This window comes from Trachurus japonicus, chromosome 15 (genome assembly GCF_045865225.1).
Source record: "Trachurus japonicus isolate A0001 chromosome 15, Traja_1.0".
NCBI lineage: Eukaryota > Metazoa > Chordata > Actinopteri > Carangiformes > Carangidae > Trachurus > Trachurus japonicus.
Window position 1 is genome coordinate 9,130,765 of NC_140921.1, and position 18,212 is coordinate 9,148,976.

Genomic DNA, 18,212 nt, shown 5'->3' on the forward strand with positions numbered 1-18,212 from the left:
GCGAGTGAGGAGGTGGGACAGACAGAGAGACTGACAGACTGACAGAGAGACAGATGTGTGTTGTGTATGTGTGGAAACAACAAGGCTGCGATAACGGTACAGACACAGAGTGAAGCCATTACACACACACACACACACACACGAACGAACACACACACACACTTTTAATCCACAGAGACACGAAGCCTCGGAGGCAACGAAAAGAAAAACAAAACAAGACACAGTGAAGGAGACGGAAGACACAAAACTTCAGATCCAGAAGAGACTTTGACTTTTGAGGTACAGTATCCTCAGAAGACTTAAGCTGTGTGTGTGTGTGTGTGTGTGTGTGTGTGTGTGTGTGTGTGTGTGTGTGTGTGTGTGTGTGTGTGTGTGTGCGACACAGGTCATTATTTTTCTCCCTGAGGTGACTTAGTGTGTTGCAGTCCGACCGAGCGACACTGGTGTGGAGAGCTACTGTGTGTGTGTGGACACCATGGACACACACACACACACACCCACACATACTGTACATGCACACACAAACTGGTTAGACTCGTTACCCAGGCAACGCCATACAATCATCATCATCATGAACACATAAATTACAATCACACACACACACATATACACACATACACTCGGGATACCTGCAGGAGCTGTGTGTGCGCTGAGGGAGGCGTTGTGGGTTTGAAGTGACTCTGACTGTGAAGCTGCTGCTCCGTCGTCAGGTTTCTACAGTTGAAGTGTCGGTGACGCTGCAGGATGTGTGTGTGTCTGTGTGTGTGTGTGTGTGTGTGTGTGTGTGTGTGTGTGTGCGTGTGTGTGCATGAAGATCAGGGAGAATTTGTACTTTCACAAAAACACCACGGTCGTCGTCTCTACTCTGAGTCTGAGCAGCCTGTGTGATGTAGAAAAGGCCGCACTCGGAGTGAAACTTACTTTATTTTAGCTTTTTCTTAAAGGGATAGTTCAACAATTTGGCAAATTGGCCCATTGCTATAATCCCTATAGTCATAGCAGTACGTTCGTCACCTTTAATTGTCGGTGCAAGCTGTTTTTAGAACGGCGGAGCAGAGCCGTGAGCTGCTCAGAGCTACGCTACGTCGGACGCTAATGGGATTTCTTGGTTTCCCTCATCAAACTCATCAAATACACAATCCAACAACTCCACAACGCTCTGGTGGACAAGTTGTGACCTGCACATTCACCACGCTATGAGATAATAACACAACGTTACCAGACAGAGTTGTTTTAGAGGTAAATTCATGCAAAACCGCTGATGCGCGTTGCCTTCAGGGACAGTTTCTCAGCAAGCAGTCGCTGCATTTGCCTCTAAAACAACTCTGTCTCGTAACGTTCTGTTATTATCTCATAGCGTGGTGAATGTGCAGGTCACAACTTGTCCACCAGAGCGTTGTGGAGTTGTTGGATTGTGTATTTGATGAGTTTGATGAGGGAAACCAAGAAATCCCATTAGCCTCCGTAGCGTAGCTCTGAGCAGCTCACGGCTCTGCTCCGCCGTTCTAAAAATAGCTTGCACCGACAATTAAAGGTAACGAACCTACTGCTATGACTATAGGGATTATGGGCAATGGGCCAATTTGCCAAAATGTTGAACTATCCCTTTAAATTCAAGCTTTAATATTCGAGTCACTGAGTGAATTTAACAAACCAGTTGTGATTTCCGTTGCCGTCAAATGTCGACGTCACACTCTCATTGTGGTTTTCAGTTTTTCATTTCATACTCACACTGTGGAGTCGACCACTTCCACGCACTGTTGTTGTTGTTATGAAAGCACAAATTACTTCCTGTTAAGTCCACTCACACATCTGTAGATCAGAGTGTGTGTGTTGTTGTGTGTCTGTGTTTGGTTTGTGTGCGTCAAACCTGAGTCAAACAGCTACAGTTTTATTCTGAAGTGTGTGTGGTTTTTCTTTTTAATGGCTTGAATGTGTGAGACCGACTCGCTCAGGTCGAAGTGCAGTGAATCTAAGCTTTTCAAAATAAAACACCTCATCTTTACTGAAATGGAGCATTTATGTTGTTGTAAGATGCCAATACTTTGAATATATATCTGATTATGAATGACTATAGATTAATACTGATCATAATACTGTGTCTGGAAAACATAATGATCAATATTCTTGCTTGCTACACCTGTGCAGGTAAAAACATCAGAGCAGAGAATAAAGCAGACTGTCCACAACTGGTCTTCTCACTTTAATCACATCTGGATCAGTATCTTTGTACCATCAGTTCCTTTTACTCTTTCAATATAATAAAAAGCATTTGACCAGGTCTGGTTATAGTGTGTGTGTTTACTGTATGTGTGCGTGTATGTGTGTGTGCACTGCAAAAACTCAAAATCTTACCAAGAATATTTGTCTTATTTCTAGTCAAAATGTCATTTCTAGTCAAAACAAATCTCATTATACTTAAAATAAGACAAATCACATAAAAAGTAGCTTGTTTTTAGACACTTTTTACTTATTTCAAGCATATTTTAAGTGAAAACAAGTAAATTTTTAGGTGATGAGTCTTATTTTAAGTGGAAAGACTAGAAATTAGACATTTTGACAAGAAATAAGACAAATATTCTTGGAAAGATTTTGAGTTTTTGCAGTGTGATGAGTGATAAGCTACATAACTGCGGTATCATGGCTAACCTGCGATCAGAAAAACAAGTCACTCACCCACAGGAACGTGTGTCACTCGGACTTTAAAGGGAGGGAGCGGTCAGTCAGTCAGTCATTCAAGCTTTGTCTGAGCGTTTACAGACGCCTAGAAGAGACTCAGTTTCCCATAATGCTCTAGTAGGAGGTTTCCGTTTTCCAAATCTATTGCTTTGAATGTGAGAAGGCCGTGGTGATGCCCTAATGAGAGAGAAGTACAACTGAAGGGTTAAACACACACAGAGTGAGAGCACGCCAGAGGACGGGACGGGGGAAGGGGGGGGTGTAAATATAAATATATACGACAAACATGATCTGAGAGGTGAAACATGGGAGAAAGACACAGAACGAAACCCTCAGAACACACCTAGAACTTTATATCTGATTAACAATATACTGTATTTTCAAATTAAAATGCTAAATAGTATTGAAGTTAGGCATATCTGACAGATAGAAGAATGAAGCAATGGATCCTGGGGCCATAAATAAACATCTTTTGTTTAAATTAGCTCTAAGAGATGTACACAGATGTATATTGCAACAAGAAACATGAATAAAAACCGTACGTTTTTTTTTTTTTCTTTTTTTGCACAACGACGGTTGTTATGTTAGTAATTTAGATAAATACTGTTGTTAAAAGTTCTTTCCGAGAAACAAAAACGCGAAAAGTTTTACCCAGCAGTGTTCTTTTGTTTGGTTTTTTTTCTTTTTTTGTGTCTCTGGTTTCACGTGAAAATATAGAAATCTTTGTCGTCATTCATGAAAAAGCAATACAAAGGTCACTTAAAAATGAGAGAGACAAAAAGTCCAGAAAAAAGTTTCTATTTAACCGCAGAGGACAGAAAACAACGTCTGGGCAGGTCCCTGTTTTCATCGATCTCGGGGTCCAAACAGCGGGGCGCGCCGCCGCTGCTGCGCTAGTCGAGCGGCCCCTGGAAGATGAGTCTGACGAAGCCCTGCTCGCCGCTCAGCTGCTGGGCGCAGAAGGGGCAGGCGGCGTGGAAGGTGTGCGTGCCGTGCGGCAGCGGGATCTGACTCCAGAAGGCCGCCGTCTTCTCCGAGCAGACGTGGCCGCACGGGTTAAAGGCGTGAGTGGGCGGGGCCGCGTCCACGTAGAAGCCCGCCTCGCAGCCCAGCCACAGCGGCACGTACGGCCCCTTGGCGCGGCACATGGGGCACTCGCGGTGGCGGCCCTCGCGGCCCTCGCGCTCCTCGCGGTGGTTGCCCCAGTTGTGGTAGCCGTGCACGTGGCCGCACTGGAGGTAGACCCACGGCTGCTTCTCGTCCGGCGTGTCCTTGCGGCGCATCGAGGGGAAGGCCAGCGTGTTGAAGCCCACGGGGCACTGGGGCCGCGCCGCGTTGATCTCCTGCCGCAGCGCCTCCAGGTGTTTGAGCGTCGGCGTGCGCGCGAGGCCCTCGGCCGTGCGCCACAGCAGAGTCGCGCCGCAAAGGTCGATGAGGGAGCCGTCGACGAGCTCCTGGGACTCCGTCTCCACCTGGAGCACAGAAACAGAAAACACAGCAGGTCACATGACGAGATTATTACATGTCAAACATGATTAAAGGCACATTTTCACATCTTTATGTTATTAAACCAGGACACAGGCAGGATTTTTATACATTTTGAGTCCGAACAGCCTCTTTTTTTTTTTTTTTTTCGGTAACCCTTTAATTTACAGGCTGCTAATTACGTCATAATAGGTTAAAAACATTTCTCTTTTCACGTGCTTATAGCTGAGAACTTAAAACTTTATCTATTTTCTTTTATTTTACTTTTATTTGCTCTTGCTTTTAACTCTGTTTTCAGTGTTTTGTTTGTTTTTATTCTGTCTTATGCTTCTTTTTTTTAATGTTTTGTCTTTATGTAAAGCACATTGAGTTGCCTTGGTATGAAATGCGCTATATAAATAAAGAAATAAAGATGCCTTGCCATAATGTAAAGAAATAGCCAAGAAATATCGGCCAATGTCATAGTAATTTCAAGACATAACGATTGATTGGGTAGAAATAGCCTAGCTAGAAATAACTGATTGTACAGTAATTGACAATTGCAAGGACATACAGTACTGTAGTGGAGAAAAATTCTGGCCTTTCCCAAAAAATTCAAAGCATGAAAAAAGTATGTGTAATTTGTCTTTATGAAAAACATGACATTGCAATGAAATTGACTGTTATTTCGAGGCTATTTCCTGACATTAATACATAATTGATTGTTATTTTTTGGTTATTTCTTGTATTGCCTGTGTTACTGTATTGTTTGGGCGACTTGTGTCTTATATGTTGTTTTGTGAAGCACTTTGTAAACTATGTAAGCTATATAAATAAAGTTATTATCAAAAAACCTTTCTGGATTAAACCACTGAACAGATGAACCGATTGCTGCCAAAGTGTTTTCAACTTTAATGTAGAATAAATCCAGTTAGCAGCAAGTAAACAGGTGATGTTTGAGTCCGGTAAAAAGTGGATTTACTGTGCTGCAGTACTGGTGTGAGCGCAGTAGGTGGCAGTGTGACTCCTGCGTTCACTTCTTTTCTCTGTCTGACAGCCGAGTGATTCAGGGGAGGATGGATGCAGGGGACAAACAGCTGGAGGCAAGATGACATGAGGAAACTGAAAGAACAAGTGGAGCTGGGGGAGGAGCCGCTGGAAAATTTATTAAAAGTACAGTCTGGATGGAGGAAGCGCTCACTCACTCACTCACTCACTCACTCACTCACTCACTCACTCACTCACTCACTCGCTGTGACTGAGTGACTGGGGTCAGATGAGACACGGGGGGAAATTCCAGCTTTAGATAACGAGTCAGAGTGGGACAAAGACAAGATGATGAAAGAGGGAGGAGGAGAAACAGCCTGAGAGGAGACAAGTTGTTCACAGAGGAGAAGAGAAGAGAAGAGCAGCTCCAGGGTTGTTGTTTTTTCTGTGTGTGTGTGTGTGTGTGTGTGTGTTGAGGTCACTGTGGGTCTCGGGGCAAACACGTCTCCGTGGCGACAGCAGCAGCAGCAGCAGCATCAGCAGCAGCAGCGTTAGACCGCCACCGGCTGCTGCTGGTGACGCTGTCTAACCTTCATGCAACCCGGGGACGGTTCATCAAGTTCATCACGTGTGCACTTAATGTCACACTGATAAAATAACACACGTTCACATCTGGCCAGAAAGTGTGTGTGTGTGTGTGTGTGTGTGTGTGTGTGTGTGTGTGTGTGTGTGTGTGTGTGTGTCTGTGTGTGTGTGTGTGTGTGTGCTGTTGGCCGGAGAGCTGCTCAGCTGGAGCGAGCGGCTCTGAGCTCAGGGTCCCAACAGTTGTTTTTGTTTTCCCCCCCGTCCAGCTGATCTCAGACCAGCGACTGTGAGTGAGGCTGCTGCTCGTTGTTAAAAGGAGGGTTCAACATTTTGGCAAATTGGCCCATTGCCATAATCCCTATAGTTTTAGCAGTAGGTTCGTTAGCTTTAATTGTCGGTGCAAGCTACAAGTTACGCTACGGAGGCTCATGGGATTTCTTGGCTACATCAAACTCATCAAAAACACAATCCAACAACTCCAAAACGCTCTGGTGGACAAGTTGTGACCTGCACATTCACCACGCTATGAGATAATAAGTTGTTTTAGAGGCAAATACAGAAACTGCTTGCCGAAAAACTGCCCCCGACGGGAACGTGCATCAGCGGTTTGGTTTTGCATGAATTTACCTCTAAAACAACTCCGTCCCGTAACGTTCTGTTATTATCTCATAGCGTGGTGAATGTGCAGGTCACAACTTGTCCACCAGAGCGTTTTGGAGTTGTTGGATTGTGTATTTGATGAGTTTGATGAGGGAAACCAAGAAATAAAACCCCATTAGCCTACGTAGCGTAGCTCTGAGCAGCTCGCGGCTCTGCTCCACCGTTCTAAAAATAGCTTACACCGACAATTAAAGGTAACGAACCTACTGCTATGACTATAGGGATTATGGCAATGGGCCAATTTGCCAAAATGTTGAACTATCCCTTTAAATTCACGCTTTAATATTTGAGTCACTGAGTGAATTTAAACACACCAGTTTAACAAACCAGTTGTGATTTCCGTTGCCGTCAAATGTCGACGTCACACTCTTATTGTGGTTTTCACAGTTTTTCATTTCACACTCACACTGTGGAGAGTCGACCACTTCCACGCACTGTTGTTGTCGTTGCTGTTGTGAAAGCACAAATTACTCAAAATGTTGAACTATCCCTTTAACATAACGGCACGCTAAATAAAAAGAAATAAAAATGACCGTATGAAAAACGGTCAGCCTGATCAATAAATAACCACGTTCAAATTTAACGATGTCAGCGCTCGGGGTCGATTCACACACTCCCACCGGCGGCGACACACAGTTATAATTTAATTAGACTAAAGAGGATCATTTATCAGCACAAAAAGCTTTTATTAAACACAGCAGGAGCCAGGAGACACTGGACTCTCATACTTCTCTGTACCCACAGCAGGATCTGTTAAAATCTGTGCATGTGTGTGTGTGTGTGTGTGTGTGTGTGTGTGTGTGTGCTGCACTGTAAGATATTCCTCATTACACTGTCTGGCTTCAACCTTGTGTCAAACTGCAGAAGGACGACCAGCTGCCCCCGCTGGCGAAGCCGAGTGAAAACTGAAACAAACCTGCACAGGATTCATCATCTCTACATCAAATCAACTCTCAAATGATGGATATTGTTTTTTTTTAAGAATCTAAGGTCAAATAAGATTAAAAAACAAGGTGTTTTGGTGCTTATTAACACACACACACACACACAGTGAGTAGGATCCTGCCTGAGAGCTTTTTGGTTAAAACCTGCTGAGACGACTTTTTTCCCCTCATTCAATCAGAAAGTCCTTCAGATGTTAACCTTCACTAACACGGGGCAGTTATCCCATTTAGAAAAGCTGTGTACTTGCAGAGGTTTGAAGGTTGAAAGAGAAAGAGAAAGAGCTTCAACCAGACGCCGTGTGCAAAGAAAAACCAAAGAACAAAACGACTGTATTATTCGGAAAAGCGATAAAGTGTTGAGTTGAAACAGTGGAGGGATATAGCTGCACAAAAAGTGTCACAAACGACAGTTCAGGGAAAGACATGAAGAGGATGTATCTGTGGTTTCAGACAGTTACAGAGAAAGTGGTGGTGGGGGGGGGGACAGAAAGGTTCAGGGGGCAAAAAAGGTTTCCAGAGCGATAAACTGTTCATTTCAGAACTGGTTTATGTTTAAAAAGACAATGTTTGGAAAATGTGTTACTTAGTTTCCACCTTATCTTAGCTATTGTAGAGGGAGACAACATCTGGGATGAAGGCGCACAGTTTCAGCCCTGCACTCTGTCGTTGTTCACAGGCACGACGACAGAAATAGACGTCTTCAAAAATGATACGAGCTAAAAAAGAAGTTCAAACCCTGGCTTCTCTCTCTCTCTCTCTCTCTCCTCCACACAGCCCGCCTCTATCCTGCCGTCTTTAACAACAGTCCCATGAAGTCAAGAAAATATTAAGGCTGTCCTAAAACAAAACATTTTTATTTCTAATTTTTTCTCAATGGGAGAAAACACGGCTTGTGGTTTTTTTAGAGGACAAAATAAATCAGTGTATTTTTAAAGGGGAACTATGCAAGTCCGGTCGCTTTTCCTCTGTTTTGCTAACCCTCCTCCTGGCCATGTGTATTTGTTTACAACGAAGAAATGAAGAAATGAAGAAATAGAGTGGTACATAACATTATATATCATATGCAATGTTACAAGGTGTATATTTGTGTAGTTTAATCTGTCATAAACAAGAGGTTGCGGGTTACGGGGCGGGTTTATTTTGCAGTGCCGCAGAAACGAGAGCTGGGACAAGGTTGGTTTTCAGCCAAGAGACGCAATAAGTGACACACAAGTGGAAGGCAGAGAGCTTCCACAAGTTAAAGCAGAAGTAAGTGATATATTTGTGTTAATATAAGTCTTAAATAGTTATATCTTCCGACAGCAATCACTTACATAGAGTGTTTGGACTGAAACACGGGTCTGTCAGTCACTCTGCTCTGCTCTGAGCCGAGGAGAAAACATTTATCGTATCCTACAGTTTTTATCCAATGAGGAGAGAGAACGGCATGCAGGGCTGTGTGTGCAGCCAAGGGACGCCGTGAATGTGGCGACGTAGGGACGAGGACTGTTATGGTGCGTTCAAGGAAACTCGTATTTTTCCGACCGTGAAGTGGTACCAGTTCGATCTGGTACGAGTTCACCGGTCAGAAGTTACGAGTGGCCGTTACAGTGACTTTCACCGGTAAAACAGGTCGGAAAAACACGAGTGGGTTGCCTGAAACGCTACAAAGTCGTAAGTTGTGGCTTGAAGCTGTAATTTACGATTTCAAAAGCCTGCCTGGAACGCAGCATTAGCGAAAACGACCGGACCACTTACTTCTGCTTTAAGCCATTTATCAAACCATCAGAATAACGACAAAGCTGTTTAATTAAGGTAAAAATGTAGCATAGTTAGCTCTGAGCAGCTCTTACACCAACAAATAAAGGTAACAAACCTACTGCTATGACTATAGCGATTATGGCAATGGGCCAATTTGCCAAAATGTTGACCTATCCCTTTAAGGCTGTCCTAAAACAAAACATTTTTATTTCTAATTTTTTTCTCAAAAGGAGAAAACATGGCTTGTGATTTTGTAAAAAGCCCAAATAAATAAATGTCTTTACTGTAGGTGTATTCTATTCTTCCAAAGTCTGTGTTTTTCCATCGACATTTGAAACTGCACACGATGCTGCCGCTGTTACAGCATCATCACCAGCCACGACGACGCAGGACCTCACCGTGTTATTCACTGTCATGTGCACAATTAAACCCCATCATGTTCTGTCACCGTGCATAATGGAAAATAGGTGCTGACGATTCAGACTGTCCATCACCTGTGAAATAATGAGTGGTTTCTATAGTATAAGTGGTAGATAATAACGCACACGTGGTTGGTTAACTCCTCTGGATGGTGACGGCCGGGTGGAGATAACAAGAGCTGTTAATTTGTGCCGCGCCGGCTGAGACTGGGAAACATGTGGGACGGCAGATAAAGAGACGGGTTAATGTTGGAGCCGCTGACCGTGAGCTTCTGCTGGATGATGACGATGATGGAGGAGGAAAAGGAGAAAAAAAACTAAACGAATACCTAATTAAAGACATCATTCAACAAGAACGACAACCTAAATCCAGTCAGATATAAATGCCACAGGTGGCCGCGGCGCTGTGATTGGCTGAGAGACTCTGACGTCAGCCGGAGGATCCTCTTACAAGGTCCTGTTACACACAGCTCTGACAGCCGGACCCGTTGCCTATGGAGACGGCATCCCGATAACCTCCATGTGCTGTTATTAAGCTTTTTTGCTGATGGTGCAAGAGTGTGATGATAAAGGGATGGAGAAGATAAAAACACCCACAACCACACAACACGCAAAAACAATCTGAAAAATCAGGTCAGTGGGTTTTTCCGTGTTTGAAAAGCTGCTTCTATCAGTTTGAACTCATGTCCGACTCAACATTTGGAGTAATTTAAATACCAAGGTATCGAATAACAACATGAAAGCAGTGTGAATATGTGTCGTAGTGATGAACCATGCAGATTCATGTTCACTCACTCTCAACAGCCGGGATGTCAAATGTGAGGGAAGAATTTGCCAAGTGTGAAAATACATTTTTATCAAGAAATTTCAGCTTGTTTATAACATATTCTGTAAAAGGATAGTTTATAAACTGGTAACATCTTAATAATGCACTAAAACAAAGGGAAGAATTCAAAGTTCTTTTTATTTTTAGGTTATCATGGTATTATTTTACTGGTCCGGCCCACTTGAGATCGAATTAAGTTAAATTAAGTGCAATACTTCTTGAAATATTGTCGTATTTGTTTTAATCTGTGTTAAAATGTTTTTTGAATTTTTTTCTATTTTACTTGTATTATCTGCTGTTTTTATTGTCTGTAAAGCAACTTTGAGTTCCCTGAAAAGCGCTCTATAAATAAAATGTATTATTATTATTATTAATATTAAGTTTATGTGTAATAGGGGTTATGTGCAATTTGGGTCGTGGGCAACTAGGTTAAGGGCTGGAGGGTCTAGTTGTGCAACTGTGTGAGGCTTTAATCTGTTTTTCTTTTCTTTTTTTCTTGTTGTGGCCACTATTGATTTTGATATGTAATACACCGGAGGTACTTTTGTTATCGTTTGTTTCGTTTTATTGTACTTGCATGTGTATGTTCTTTGTTAAGTCAGTATTCTGTCCCTCTTAGTGTAAATCCTTGTACTGTATTGGTCTTTTATGGTTCTTCTATGTATTTCTCATGTGTCTTTTTTTACTATTACTGTACAACAACCTAACTGGGGACTACAGACGGACACTAGCCATGGCTACAATCTGGCATATTTACATTTGTAATATGCGTTGCGTTGTCCCTAATCTAAATAAATAGAAAAACTTTTTAAAAATTGCACTGTTTCTGGCCCCTGAACTAAAAATTAGTTTGACACCCCTACTCTACAGTCTAATATTCATCTCAGCACCAAACAGCAGACACATGCACACAGTTGGCGAGCAGCTGGTGGAGCACTGAGCAGCTAAAGAAGAGGCAGATATTTCCCTCCGCAGGCAGTGGAGACCAAACACGGAGCTAAAAAAGACGGTGACCGCTGAGCAAACACAACTGCTGGATGTGGAAATAAGCGGCCGTGTGCTTGCTCCTTGTTGTTCATCAGAACATCTTCAAAAGAGGTGTCAGTGTTATCTTCACAACTTGTTTCTGCTGCAGCAATTCAACTGTCGACTGTGAACCGGTCTGCTGCCAAAACATCCTGTCTCTCTGTGGGGCCGATATCATCATCTTCATCATCTTATCTTCTCAAAAACCTTCTGAACCCACTTTTATCTGACTGTGGACAAAGTTCACGAGCGGCTGAACTTTTGTTTTGAACTTTTTTTTTTTCTCCCACACACGGTCATGCTTCCTCCCTCCCTCCCTCCTCACCATCTTTCCTCGCTGCTGCGCCGAGCGGGTTTCTCGCAGGGTGAAGACGTTGCCGCAGACCGAGATCTCCCTCCACACGCCGGGTTTGGAGTCCTGGGTGAAGCCGGTTCGCGGGTGCATCACCAGCACGCCGTTGGTGGTCAGCCCGTCCATTTGACTGTCGGACGTCTTCCACTTGGCAGCTTTCTCCTGGAGACAACCAAGACGTCGGGGTTAGGGTCAAAGACACATTATGAGTCGAAAGGAAAGAGTGTAGTGGGAAATTTTGCAGCACCATGTTCATAGAAAAACTTCCACGTGACAAATTGCAGCTTTAAATGAAATTATTAAGACTAATTTCCTCTTTTTTTTTTACTTTGACCAGCGTGTGAATTCAGTTTTATGGCCACTTTGACAGGAAATCAGTTGTCATGATGATGACAGACAGGGGAGAATGATGTTTGCTGCTGACAGTAAGTGTGAAAATATGACAGCTAATATGAGTGGGGGGAAAAAGTAGGTTAAAGGTTTTGCACAGAGTTTTTATCTTTCACATCACCAGAACACGAGCTGTGTTTGATCATGCATTTCCCTCAGTCTTTCTGTCACATTTCCTTGTGTTATTTTTTTCCTTTGATCTCTTTGCCTCTCACTCTTTCACGTGTCCGAGGCACAAGACAAAAAACACAGCTCACAATTGTGCACATACTGGAAACGTATTTTTCATTGCTTCTCCATGGGAAATGTTGGGAGCCTGATCCATTTGTAGCCATTCTCGGGGCAACTACCCACTTTGTCTTCTGCCAATAAATATGAGAAAAAGGCTATCCTATTTGGAACTGTGATTCATTCATTCATCTAACCATAACCCTATTTTATTTTACTGATGTTTTGAATGGTGTTTATTGAATGTTTCTTGTGTTTGGATGTTGTTTATTGATGATTTAATTTGAAGCACTCGTCTGTAAAGTATCCTTGAGTGGCTTTAAAGACGCTTTTTAAATAAAATGTATTATTATTATTTTATTATTATTGGAAAGAAGTTAATTGTCCAGGCATGGAGGTCAGACATCGCACCCACGTTCGATCTGTGGTTAAGAGAAATGGCAAATACGCTTCACCTGGAGAGACTGAGACTTTATAATGAAGACAGGGGAGACATGTTTGAAAAGACGTGGGACCCTGAACTGCAACTGTTTCAAGGAAAGGACTAATGTGTCGATCACTGTGAAACACCTTGCTGTGTGTATCTCTCATTTTACTCTTCACTTTGTACAGTTTTTTAAACACGCATGTTTATTTTATTGTCATGACAGTCAGTGGCTTCTGTTATTTCTTTACTTATGATGTGCTGATCCTGTCCATGTCTTTTTTCTAATCTCAGTTTTTTTGTTGAAAAACAATAAACATACATAAAAAAAAACAAAAAAAAACACATCTCACCCCAAGGAAAATGTTCTTGGAGGAGTCGAAGCCCGCGGCGTAGATGCGTGCAGTGTAAGGCGGCGTGCGCTGGCACATGATGCGGCAGGCGAAGCGGGAGATGGTGCTCTGAACCGACTGGGTGTCTGCGTTGCTCTGGCTGCCCGCCACCGTGTCCGTCACCACGAAGTCTATGGGACTCTCCGTCGATCGACCGATCTGGTGTCGAGAGAGGGAGAGAGAGAGGGACAAAGAAGAAGACGTGTTATAACAAGTTCCAGACTTAAATCAGGATTACTTAAGAAAACCCGTTCCAGCTGTGAGATAATACTGAATAATTCTCTGTGGGGAAGAACAAGAGAGACATAGAAATAAAAGCTCACTGTACAATACAGAGCTCAGTTGAAAAGAGAAGGAGTGACGTAGGTGGATGACAAAAACACTGAAGGAGCATTGTCCGACAAGTTCAGCTACTTGGATCCACTGTAAACACTTTCTGCTTTTTAAACCTGGATGAACTTAGACGACCTGAGAGAAAAGTTCTCTGATGGTTCATGTGTATTACAAACTTCTACACACAACCCATAATAACTCTGAGGACACTCTGTACCATGATGATGGGTACTTTGCAGCCCCTGACAGCAGCGCCTCGCACACAGCGGCCTCCCAGCGCGTTAATGCTGTATTCAAGCGAGGAACAGGCTGCCTCCTGAAAAACACAGTGTTTACCATAGAGGAACTGAACCTCTAATCCACGTCTGACTCAGACGTATCATCAAAGTTACTGCTCAACACTTGTTGTTTTATTTAATACAAAACACAACCAGTCCACTCCAACATTGTGCCTTTTTTCTTTCTTTCACTTTGCTGACAATGTGATATGATGAAAAACTCCTGGACTGGAGCTGAACGGACTTTAGTTGCTTTCATGACGGCAGTTTCCAAGGTTACGAGCGACTCTCAACTTCTTAAAGTGATGAGAAAAAAAAGAAAACTTCAACAACTCCATGACAACCTGTGATGTGATGTGATGTGATGTAAAGCTCAGAAATAGAGTTTAAATAAACTTTGTGACTGTTGTTTCCAAGGTCAAGCTGTGTTTTAAAGGGACTACGAGGACTTTTGGAAAGCGAAGTGTTTTCACACTACATTTCCCTTGAGCCTCTGCACGCATAACCCTGAAAGTGAAATTCTTGGACTGGTGCAAGCCGGACGAAAGTGAAAACATTTGCCAAGAATGTTTTCATTAATCAAGAACGAAAGTCGCAGGTTCGAAGACGATCAGATACCGTCGTAGTTCATAAACGATGCCAACTAGCGATCCGGGAAACTGAAACTAGGAAATGCTGGGCGAGTCGACCAATAAATAATAATATCAAAATAACTATAAAGACACAACGATACATTTATCGAAAATGGACCCATTAACGTAGATTTATCCACATTAATATGAGACTCTTTTATAACCAAAAGCAAACTCCTCGTGGTCTCTTTAACTTAGATAAATGTGACTTTACCAACTGAGCCTGAACTGAAATTTCTACTGAATATTATGTTGCACATTATAAACTGCATTTGGAAATTTAGTAGCAACACACTGATATGAATATGCTAACATTGCCGATACTTAAATAATTAACGCCTAAGATTAAAAATTGATCCACCTACACGCTGAGACAAAGTCTAACACCGGTTAGCGAGCCGTTTGAAAACCTCTGCTCGCCTCGAACACACCCTGCAGTCCAGCTCTTCTACTGAAGCAGGTGTGAGTGAGTGAGTGGGTGAGTGCAGCAGGGAAGTGGAAGTGGAAAAAACAAGGACTATAAATTGGCTGTAAAAAAAAAAAATCATCTAGTGGTGCTGATAAAAGCTGTTACCTGGAACATGTCTGTATTGCTGTCATGGGTGTACTCCACCACCACCGTCTGGGCTCTAGACAGAGTGTATGAGATGCTGTGCTGGTCTTTGTTGCTTATGGCCTGTTGAGACATAAAAAGAACAAAGGGGAGGATAAATGAGACGCAAGATGCAGCTCTGAAACTTTCCACAAATGTTCAAAATGTACGCGAGGAACCGAGCCAGAACACGCTGCATCGCACTAACACCTCCGACATCTCCTCCTCCTCCTCCTCAGTGATCCTGACGGAGAGAGGAAGGGTGGAGTAGGTGAGGAGGAGTTCAGTTATGCAGTCACTAGCTGGACCTTAGAGGAGGAGGAGGAGGAGGAGGAGGAGGAGGACGGCCTCGATGTCTTTTCGGTCGGTCAGGACCACCCACAGGACAGAGAGGGACAATCGCTCTTCCAGACTCTTTAAATTACTGCAGCTAAAAGCCTGGCCGGTGTGTGTGTATATGTGTATATGTGTGTGTGTCCTCGGAGAATCCATTAAGCGCAGATGTTAAACCAGAAAAGCAAAGGTCTCTCGCTCTCACACACACATATACAGGTTACAATCCCCTGTTCATTTAACAGATTCTGGAGGATTTCTGGCCGACCTTATGCACAACTGCTGATGGAAACACATGAACGTGTTTCCCAGGACAAAAAAACAAACAAAACAACCCAAAAAGAAATCACTCACTTTCCACTGAATCATTCACACTTGTTTCTCTTATAACGCTTTAGCATCCAGTTCCAGTTAAATACTGTGTAGAAACCATTGTACCTTTTAAAAGTAGGTCATCCCTGGGACATATAAATAATACTGTGTGTGTGTGTGTGTGTGTGTGTAAGAGTGTGTGTGTGTGTGTTTGAGTGTGTCACCTTGGCTGCCTGTGGAGAGCAGGCGACGTGAACTGTGCTGGGTTTCACCCCGTTTGCCTTCGGCCTCTTACAAAGTGCAAAACGGCTTTTACGTCGACCTCGGTCCCCGTTGGGTAGAGAGCCATTGTACCTACACATTCGCACAGAGAAACACACACACACGCACACACACAAGACGCACACAGAAACACACACACAAGACACACACACATACATACAAAGAAAGAAAAAAACAATAAACAATGGGGCATTATAGTCTGAGCAGCTGTATAATGCACTGGAAAAACAGTCATTGTGGAAAACGCTCGAGGCATTTCAGTGCACTCCCTCCATGACTATGCACGCACACACACACACATACACGCACAAATAACAGCCTATACTTTTTATACATGTTTTTTTTTTTTTTACAAAAGCAAATCATGTCCCCATAAACAACAGAGCCCTCCAAACATAACCCCAGAAGGGCTGAGAAAATAAACACAGAGAGAGACTCATTTAGCCTGATACATGACTGAGGAAAGGAGAATAAACAGAGGCGTTCCCTCCGACAGAATGGAGTCTCTGTGACTCCCAACAACACCGGGACTGTTGTGTCTCGGTGTGTGAGTGTGAGCGTGTGTGTGTGTTGGTGAATATCCTAAAGTAAGAAAACACTCAGCAAACATTCGTCATCTCCACCTACGTTTCAGTTTATCAACAGTGTGTTTTTGTGTTTCCTTGACAGAGCACAGAGACATGGAAGACTAAGGTGTCTCATCTCGTTTAACCCATTAACAAAAACAATATTCAGTCATTTAAAGAAACAAAATCAGTGGATATATCTTGAAATTAACATGCATGGAGAAAGAAAATGCACTTTATCTGAAGCAGCCAGTGACTTTCAGGCTCCATCTATACATTACAGGCTGTGCAGAGATATTCCTGTAACAGCAGCAGCAGCAGCACTGCTTTATAAACACGACCACGTACATAAATACTGCTCGCTACCTTAAAACACTGTTATGACATCCAGAGGCCACAGAAGTTATGGACTCACTCTGACAGTCAGCAGTGATGATGACTGCTTCCAAAAAACCCTTTTGTTTTTTTTTCAGTTTTCAATTCAATTAATATTTATCATTTATCAGACATTCAATCTTATTCTTTTCACTAGCCCATCAGAGGGTCCAATCCGGCCCGCAGGATGAATTTTCCAAGTGTGGAAATTGCGTAGAAGACAGAAGAGGCAAAATATTGTTGAAATATTAGGTTGTTCATAATTTGTTTTGTAAAAAGATAGCTAATTAACTGTAAACATCTTAATAATGCACTAAAACAAATGGAAAAATTGTACGTTTTTTTTATTTATTAATAGGTTATCATGCTATTATTTTATTGGTCCGACCCACTTGAGATCAAACTGCGCTGTTTGTGGCCCCTGAACTAAAATTAGTTTGTCACCCCTGGTCTGAATATTAATAAAACACCACATTAAAAACTTAGGCCAAGTCACAATAAATGAAGAAAGGTAAATAAAAAAATAACTTTCTTGACTTTGATAAAAACTTTCCAGAGCTCGCTTGTAAGTTTTTAGAAACAGTCACAGTTCCAGGTGAGCACATGAAAGAAATCAAAGATTTAAGTTTGTCAAATCTCAAAAAGCAAACGAGACACAAGAGAGAGAGAAAAAAAAAGATCATGTGTTTAAAGCAGCGGCTCTATAGCGAACAGGACCTGAGCTCCAGCTGGAACGCGTCTCTGACCAATCAGACCCCTGAAACGCACCCACCCACCCACCGCAGCACCGAGTCCAGCGGACAGGTTGTGAGGAGGACGCCCGGCCTCCAGCTAAATGTTCCTCTTCTCAGAGTAGCAGGATCTGCTGGGATCAAACAACGCTGGGAGGGTTTATGAGTTACCATGGTGAGGGAACAGAGCCACAGCAACGTTTGGGGAGAGTAACCATGGCAAGAGCGTAACCATGGTGAAGTTTGGCCCGTAACCGGAGAGAGAGAGGGAGAGGGAGAGGGCAGGGCAGTCTGCTGGAGGAGGCTCAAAGTCTCGCTTGGCAGTTCAATCCCAAGTTCCCATGGGTAGCGGGCGGCGGCGATGTGTGCGTGTACGTACATGCATCAGAACATTTCTGTTAAAACAATGGCAGAAAGGCCAAAGGTTCGCAACGAGAGTGTGCGTGTGTGTCTTTCAGAGAGAGCGAGGCAGGAAGGGCCACAGTTAGGAAAAAGTTAGTGTGTGCACAAACACACACGGTCGGTGTATTCTTCATTTCCCACAATTAGCAACAAGCGTGTGTGTAGTGGACTAAAAGCTCAGTGTGCAGCAGCAGCAACAAGCTACCACTTATACGTAGAGCAAGTCTATAAAAACGTAAAGAAAGGCTGTGAGGGGAAAT

The 18,212-nt window shown here is 43.0% G+C and overlaps 1 protein-coding gene across 2 annotated transcripts in view; it reads right to left on the reverse strand.

The window, feature by feature from the left end:
* Nucleotides 1-1,704: 1,704 nt before the first annotated feature.
* peli1b (pellino E3 ubiquitin protein ligase 1b) overlaps nt 1,705-18,212 on the reverse strand; it is a 52,442-nt gene continuing 35,934 nt past the window's right edge. For both annotated transcript variants that reach the window (XM_085799443.1, XM_085799444.1), the window contains exons 3-7: nt 15,821-15,950; nt 14,934-15,035; nt 13,078-13,275; nt 11,656-11,844; nt 1,705-4,151 (exon numbers count right to left, since the gene is read on the reverse strand). In XM_085799443.1, coding sequence (XP_085655569.1) covers nt 3,573-4,151; nt 11,656-11,844; nt 13,078-13,275; nt 14,934-15,035; nt 15,821-15,950 — 1,198 coding nt within the window. In that variant the 3' untranslated portion in view covers nt 1,705-3,572. The remainder of the gene's footprint in view (nt 4,152-11,655; nt 11,845-13,077; nt 13,276-14,933; nt 15,036-15,820; nt 15,951-18,212) is intronic.